At 40.9% G+C, this 8,509-nt stretch overlaps 1 protein-coding gene across 1 annotated transcript; it reads left to right on the top strand.

Moving 5' to 3' along the window:
* Positions 1 to 505: 505 nt before the first annotated feature.
* LOC117288163 (sclerostin domain-containing protein 1-like) lies at positions 506 to 6,211 on the top strand. The gene is made up of 2 exons (XM_033768885.1): positions 506 to 1,113; positions 4,451 to 6,211. The coding sequence occupies exons 1-2, from the start codon at positions 870 to 872 to the stop codon at positions 4,882 to 4,884; spliced, it is 678 nt and encodes a 225-aa protein (XP_033624776.1). The 5' UTR covers positions 506 to 869; the 3' UTR covers positions 4,885 to 6,211.
* Positions 6,212 to 8,509: the final 2,298 nt, after the last annotated feature.

Below are 8,509 nucleotides of genomic sequence, written 5' to 3'. Positions count from 1 at the left end.
GTTGAGACAACCGGAACTAATAAATTAAATGGAATGAAACACTGGTCCCGTGGTCCGAGCTACCCCCCCCCCCCCACCCACCACCACCACCACAAAAATGCAAATAACCAGAAGTATCACCCCCTTTTACTTTCAAGCCCACGCGTTTACCGTTAAATTCAAGCTGTCACCCTCCCCGAGCTCAGTGCAACTAATTAGGACTTATCCGCCGACTTGCACCCTGCTACCTGGAGGTGTCGCTACTGCATGGAGGTTCCGATTGGGGGGGGTGCAAAAATGTCTCAACTATCTATATACCTTGAATGTCATTTAGGTGCAAAACGCGATCGTTTGCATTAGGTTTGCATTTCTTTAGAGGCTTTTGGCTGTAGTGTACGGTCCTCGAGTCCCTATTTGAAAACAAACTGAAGCGTGTGTGTTTCCACTTTAAAGTAGAGTATTTTTAATATGTCAGTAAAAGCTGGTCACTTGTCATTTTACTGTGACGTATCTACGCTCCGCCCACTTGTATTATATGCCTTTTGTTAAACTGTCACAGCCATGATCCCCGACTAATGAGGTACGTGACATGTAGTAAGTGACTTAGCCCTACGTCACGGTGGACTCTAACCACTTGAATAATTGACAGACGTAGCTCCGCCCCCTGCACCAACATCGTCAAACGGGCACGGAGTACGTGTTTAGTGGTAGTACATCTATCCCGTAGACGTATTTTCTGTTTCTATTGTCATGTAGTTGTAGTTGAGAACACACTGCTTATGATCGTCCATTCCCGCGCTTTTGACGAGTTTTTCTTCATGTGAAACTTTACCCACAGAGCCCAGAAGTCGCCGGCCGTAGTCAGCGCAAGTTCTCCGGCAGGAAACAAAATGTGGATCACGGTGAGGAGGTTATGGCTTGGAGCGGCGATTTTGTGGAGTACGGTTTTGTGCAACACGAGTGGACTAGTGGTGAACACAGACGATGAACACTCTGAAATGTTACCATCAACTCTGCCTGATTTGGCGATTGTAAACGAGAGGAGACAGAATGTTAATGGTGGGTCATCAATCGGAGGACCTATACGGGGTGTAGATCAGACAACTGAGACGGATGAAGAAGCCTACAACCCAGGTAGGTTGATGGAAAGGTGGCGAAAGCAACGCCTCTGCCCGTTGCAAGGAGGCTGCCATACGGGTATATGGACCCAATTCTTTTGAAACCATGATGTACACACAGAAAAAGGGTAGGCTTGAATGCACTGCTTGTGCTAAACAGGCTATATGGTCCATGCCACACACCCTATGGGCATGTAAACAATAGCAGTCCATTGGCCATACAGGCAAAGGGCTTATTCAATATTCTGGCCTTTCAAAAGAATGTTCGTTCATGCGAACTTTTTAGCCGAACGTGTTCCCTCAGCGTATGCCCGTGGCGTGGTGGAGGACTGTTAGTTGGACCGCGGTCGTTTTCATTCAAAATCACAAACACTCTTCACTCTGTGGTCGCCGCACAGCGCTGATGTCGTGAAATTGCATAAATTTCACCAAAGTGAAGAAATGCTACGGCCTCTCTTCCATATCAGAACTAGTGTCAGAAGCAAACTGAATCTAAAAACAGTTGGCCAAGAAACGTGAACCATAAATCTGTTGTTATTCTCACACTACTTGTTGTATACGTCCCCGTGTGTGTAACACGTGATCGTTGAAACCATGCCATGATAGGTGCCAGAGAGTTTAAAGTCTCACGGTTCCAGAAAATTGCCAAGAGGGAAATGGTATATAACGTGTCGCAATTCAACAACAATACAGGAACTGTATTTGATTCATAATTATTCATACTGGGCAGCTCACAGGCTTGTATACCGGGTGCCATTGTGTTCCAACACAATCGCCATTCACTGCCCGAACAAAAATCCGTGTATTGCTCAGCAGCATCGAACTGTGGTGTTTGGAATCACTCTCTCGTATCCAGTGCCCGGGTCTCTTTTTTTCCACTCACTCTTTATTATTATATAAACTGTTGAGAGCCCAAAGCCCTGGTGGAATGCCATCGGAGTAGAAGAGAGAATGACGAGGGGGGAAAAACTGCACTGAGTCTCACTCTAGGCAGGCTGTACTGTTTAACAGGTTTTGGCTGGGCTGCACGTGTTCATTTCGCACTGAAAGTGTTCGCGCGCTCTTGGACACAGGAGTTAAACGCCCGCTATCAGTTTAAAGCCACTTTTTTTTTCTCGTCCATATATTATGCACCGGCTCTTGCTTGTTTTACGATTACAGTAATTGCTTCGTAATGAGCGTGCTAAGACAAATAACTAAAGTTAACAAGGCCCACATAAACATTGCGGTCTGTGATCGGAGGGGGGGGGGGGCTACACAATGATTCGTTCTAATACTTCATCAAACATTAATATTGTGGCAAACTTATCTGACTTGGGAAAAAAGCATTGGAGGTTAAATGTTTGAAAACATTTTGTTGTTGATCGAATGCTATGCAAGAAGGTAAACAAAAACTACAGGGAACAGAGAAGCTATGACAAGTGGGTTGCACACACTTTTGCTGGGCAGTAAAAGTATTTTATTTACGTACGTACATTTTTCATAGCCATGACGACTCTTTAACCTTGTGTCATATTAACTCCATGGTAATCAAGTAAAAAAAAAACAAGCTCGAAATGAAAATTGGTTTGTTTTCTTTAACTGGTGACTTTCCCCCATTTTGTCCGTCATGCCAAAAATTAAACACACAAGGGGAAGTGCAACATTGTGTGTTTATGTTTTGTGTGTGCACAACGAATTCGTAAACCAAACTTTGTTTCTGTGTGATGTTTAAACAAAACTCTGAGAACCCAGGGCATTCCCTTCATACACGGTTAAAAACAAACTGCAAAAGGTCATGGGTACGGGGTTATGATACCAAAACATGAGTCAACTGATACAAACCTTCTGTACATACCATTGCCATACCATGGTGTGCTTAAAGTGGCACTGGACACTATTGGTAATTACTCAAAATAGTTGTTAAAATAAAAACTTACTTGGTAACCATCGAGCAATGGACGATGAGCTGTATGTAAGACATTGTGAGAAACGGCTCCCTCGGAAGTAACAGTTTTTTTGAGAAAGCGGTAATTTATCACCCAACAAATAATATTGACTTCAACTGAATCCTTTTATTACGCATTTGAAAGCATACAAAGTAGTGCAACAAGGGTGTTTTTCTGTCATTATTCTCTTGCAACTTCAGTTGAGCAAAGAAAATAACATGTTTCTTATTTTATATGCATAAATTATGTTGGGATGCACCAAGTGAGAATATCAGTCTTTGACACTTACCAAATGTGTACAGTGCCTTTAAGCAGTCACCAATCTTCAAAGGTATAAGTTTCAAAGCTCAGCACCGCCAAACCGACACTACAAGAGAGGTTTGGAGGGGGGGCCCTCCATGGCCGCACACAGAGCTCATGAATAAACATCCCAAACCAGCCGCAAACTTTTTTTCTTTTTTTCTTTTTTAAATCTATTTGCTCTACGAGGAGCACTTGAATAAGGGTATACATGTACATCAAATTTAAAATAGGATCAAGGTATATTCGAGTGCTTAGTGTGCCAACGTCGCGTTAAGGCGAGAAGTATGTGCCGATGGGCTTTATAAGGTTGTGTCCTCGCTGGTGGACCTGCTTTGTGCATGGTGGCATGGCGGCTATTCAGTCCTCTGTGAAGATGCTCAATGGGTTACATCTGAAGCCTGAAGACCATTTTCTGAAAACCAAGGGCCTTGCTCAATCCAATTCTTGGTCAGATGTACATGGCCAAACTAACCCGGTACAAGGTTATTATTAGGCTAGTTGGCGATTCGTGTGTTTTTAGGCATGAAGTTTACAATTTCTGATTTGTTATTCGGGAAATTTCACACAATGTTTTTTTTTTATTTCAGATCCACTTTGGGTTAAACTGTCCCCCCACCTTTTCGAAACCACGGCTTTTTTCGAAACCACGGCTCTTTTCGAAACCACGGCTCTTTTAGAAACCACGGCTTGGGCTGGCTTCCGGTTTAGGTTCCTCCAGATAGCTTCATTCAAACGGGACATATCCGAAGCCTGAATCCAAAGCCGAAGCCTTGATTTCGAAAAGGTGTTGTTGGCCGTATCACAGTGGCCTTTAGTACTGTAGACGTATGTGTTAAAATGTTATTGCAAAAAGGGAGGTCATTTTGGTGGTTGGCTTTTTTTAGAGTGACGTCTCCAAACTGACGTATGTGAAGCGGGATTGTTCAAACCTAGTCAACGTTTGACGTTTCAGCCCTAAATAGCGTTTGCCGTTAAAACCATGCATTGAGTTGAGTTTTTGTTTTGTTCCAGAACATCTTTAATGACCTCTCCCAGTATCACGTGACCCCGACGTGAATTGATCTTCAAATGTATATATCGATTGTTTATTCTTTTTCTTCTTCTTGTGTTATAACCCAACAGATGATCTTTCGTGTAGAGAGCTGCGCTCCAAGCGATATATCTCGGATGGATTTTGTACCAGTCCCAAGCCAGTTGCAGAGGTTATCTGCGTTGGGGAGTGCGTGCCTAATCAGCTGCTGGAATGGGGGGCCGACTTTACCAAAATCTGGTCACGCAGCAAGACGAAGGAATGGCGATGCGTGAACGATGTGGTCCGCCAGAGAAGGGTGCACCTCGTGTGCGACGAGACAGGCGAACGGCGAACTTACCGCATTAGTACCGTCAAGAGTTGCAAGTGCAAGAGGTTCAATAAGCGGCAGAATGAGTCAAGGTTGAACAATGCCAATGAGAACGCGAACGTGGAGCCACTCACCAAGGAAGATAGGCGGAGGAACAGGCAACAGCAAAAAGATAACGAGAGAAGCGAGAGAAGCAACCGGGATAGAGACAAGTGAGTCGCTGAAGAAAAAAAAAAAGAGTTGGACCACAGCACAATCTCGAAATAAACTCTTCTCACAGACATTTTTTTTATGTGTCTATATTATAAATATATAAATATTTTTTTTTTTTAAGTCGGCCAAGCCGGCACTCTACTGCCCTCGTTGTGGACCATCGCCCCGCCCCCCAGAACGGACTTCCCTTTGGCCACCACCAGTGAAGAACCACATACAAACTGTAGTCGCACCACATGCACTAAAACTCTCGGCAAGTTACCAGCACAGTGCTGGGTTGTGGTTATATACCCTGCAAGTTCTTACAATCTGATGAAGAAAGACCACACGTACTTAGATACACACCCTGAGTAGTGTTTGTGATTGTGTGTTTCGTCTTTGAAACCACCAACTTGAAACCAGATACAAGAATCTTCCTAGCGATATTGACGCGTTGTGTGGCAGTCTAAGCCATGACACGATGAGGCTACTAAACATTGATGCACTTCTACTGTGAGTTCGCACCCAGTACCTCAACGCACTCTCTACCACACTTGTTTGCATGGATCATCAGATGGTTAGCTTGTGTATAGCCCACAAAACAAAACAATCTGTGATGACTGCAGTCAAATCAAACAGCATGATGAAAACTACTAATCTACTTTGTATATAAAGGTTTTTTTATTATTTTATTTCTGGCGAACAGCAAAGTGTATTCGTTGTCAATTACTATACAAAATTGACAAATTATGGGCGGATGATTTGATGTTTGTTTTTTTTCTCCTGTCTTGTAACATAACACTGCCATTTGAGGACATGATGACTGGACATTGTGTATAAAGTTTTATAATGAAGAAAAAAAGAATAATTATAAAGGCAAGCGAACCCCCTCCACGGTTGTAGCTGTATAGATTCATCCATGCTGGAAGTCGCCAAGTTCACGGCCACACGAAGCTCAAGTGACACCAACTGCGCATGCACATCACCACGGCAATGTACACTGTACAGAGAGGAGTGTAAGGTTTCTTCCGTCTACCAGACTCACTGACCTTTTTATATATTGCATGTATAATAATCGCTGTCTGTTACCCGCCACGCTTGTACAAACGCCGAACTTTTGGTTGTAACTAGAGATGCGACGCCATTTTGTTTCTTGTTCACTTTCGATGTTCCTACGAATTGACAGTTTGTTGTTTCCTCGTCGTTGTGAATGGGGACCGTTTGTTACCTTGGACAATTTATTGAAAGGAGCAACCGTTTGAACAATGCACTGTAAGCAGGCCTGATACTTCACGGAGGCAAGCAATGAAGGCGATTACCTCCATGCCCTGGTGCCATTGCCTTGGTGTCCTTGAAATGCTCTGGCAGTAGACATTTACAATTTCCTCCCAAGGTTCGAAGGCGCCCTTGCCCTTTCTAAAACGAAGCATACAGGCATGCTGTAGGATGAATTCACATGTATCCGAAGTTTAAAACAAGTTGTGGTTGTTGTTTTGACTTTGAAACACCACAGTACTCAAAGAGAAGTGGTGTCCATTTTTGTTGTACATAACCTTGTATTAATTATATCATGTGTATATGTTGTATTCATCGTATTATAACCAGTGATAAGTCAGTCGCCACGGAATCTAACAATCAGTATTTAAACGACAAATTATATTTTTTAATTTAATCGAATTATTTGAATATCCCCTTTTTTATTGATTAATTTTTATCCCTGATTTGTTCTCTAATATACCACCAAGATCAGGGTCCTTCTTTATAGATAATGACTTTTTGATGTGTATACGTCTAGGCCTACACATTGTTTTGTATCAATGAATATTTCCCGTTCTAAATATTATAATAGCCTATCATTAATTGACTTTTTTTTGTAAATGTCTTCCATGGTTTTAACAAAGATGGTTCATAAAATACCCTGCAACTTGTAGTCACCCCAATCACTTATCTGCACTCATTGACGACAATTGTCAGTTTTTTTAAAGATGGCATAAACTTAGGTTTTTTTTTTAATCAGCAATTATTCTCTCAAAATTTTGAAACTTTTTAATAATTTTAAATAGTATGAAAGATATCTAAAATAACAGTGTTCACACTGGTTTTTTTAGTATAAAAAAGAATATCTTGGGACTAAGTTATGAGTACATAACGTCGTATATTTAGAGGATGATCTCCCTTTTTGCTGTAGTTATTATATCATAATTCTGCATAACCCCCACCCCCACCCCCTCCATTTCACGTCTCATGAACGAAATGCAAAAAAGTGTATGATACAGTTGTTAGTTATTTTTATATTTATTTACACGTTCCAGCAAGTTGTATTGCTGAATAACTGTGTGAGATTTTGTTTTCTTCAAAATTGTTGAAGGAAACAAAATCTATCTCTACAGGCTAGTTGAACCAATTTTCACATGCACCCTGGTTGAATTGACAAGGTATTTTTACACACATAAAATGAAAGCATCGTATTAAATGATTTTAGATGTACTTTGTAATTCGTTTTATAATCACAGTCTCTAAACGCTAAACAAGTTATGACAGTTACCCTGAGACATCCAGTCTAGCTTTTTCAACAAAACACCGTACAAAGGTCACTATGCAGTAAAATAGAATTCAAGAGCAAATATTTCCATAATTCTGCCAGGGGTTTTGTATCAAATTTCTTAAATCATTGGCAGTGACAAAAGTACCTGTAGTCATTATTCCATGTTGTATCAATATCAAATAATTCCATAATTCTGTCTGGGTTTTATATCGACTTTCTAAAACCATTGGCAGTAACGATAATTCCTGGAACCTTATTTTTTATTGTGTATTAATATCAAATATTTTCTTAATTTTGTCTGGGTTTTATATCAACTTTCTGCAACCATAAGCATTGACGATAATTCCTGAAACCCTTTATGCATGTTGTATCGATATCGAATAATTCCATGGATTTTATATCAAATTTCTGAAACCATAAGAAGTGACGATAATTCCTGGAACCCTTTCTCAATGTTGTAGACAAAGTTGGGTCAGAATGTGAGATTGTGTTTGACCAGTTGGTGGTTTGGTGAATGGCTTTATAAACATGTAATGTCATACACACAATCGGTTGGCCTTGTCTACCCCATACTGATTGTGTTTACTTTTCAATCGAAGAGGGATACATAAGTAGAGTAGGTGATCGCTTAGAGAGAGAGAAAAAAAACATGCGATCCATTTTGAGCATTTAAAAGCTCGGTTCATACTTCATGCGAATGCGAGTTTTTGTGCGTGACGCAGTAATCGGTACGCGTTTTTTTTCTTCTTCAAACTGTGACGCAATAAAATTCGCTTGGACACGAAGCATTCGCAGGAAGCATGGACTGAGCTTGCACATAAATTTCAAACACGATGTCAGGGTTGTGGTGATAGAATTTGAATCTTTAAAGGTGATTCAAAAGGCAGTTGTTGAATCATGGGGTTTTGTCATTCGAATTCTCAGTTAGAAATTATTCGAATTCAATTCGCAAGTGGTGTCACACATCATTTTCAGCTTTCTATAACACCGATCAAATAATTGTGTTAAAATGTCTGGGAAGAACACTCGGATATTTAATTCAAAGCAAATGTAGATTTGCTCTATTGCAAAATACTTGTTATTCAATATTTTTGGCTCAAATTT

Source organism: Asterias rubens, chromosome 3 (assembly GCF_902459465.1).
Source record: "Asterias rubens chromosome 3, eAstRub1.3, whole genome shotgun sequence".
In the NCBI taxonomy this organism is placed as follows: Eukaryota; Metazoa; Echinodermata; class Asteroidea; order Forcipulatida; family Asteriidae; genus Asterias; species Asterias rubens.
This window is presented reverse-complemented; position numbering and strand designations above follow the sequence as displayed.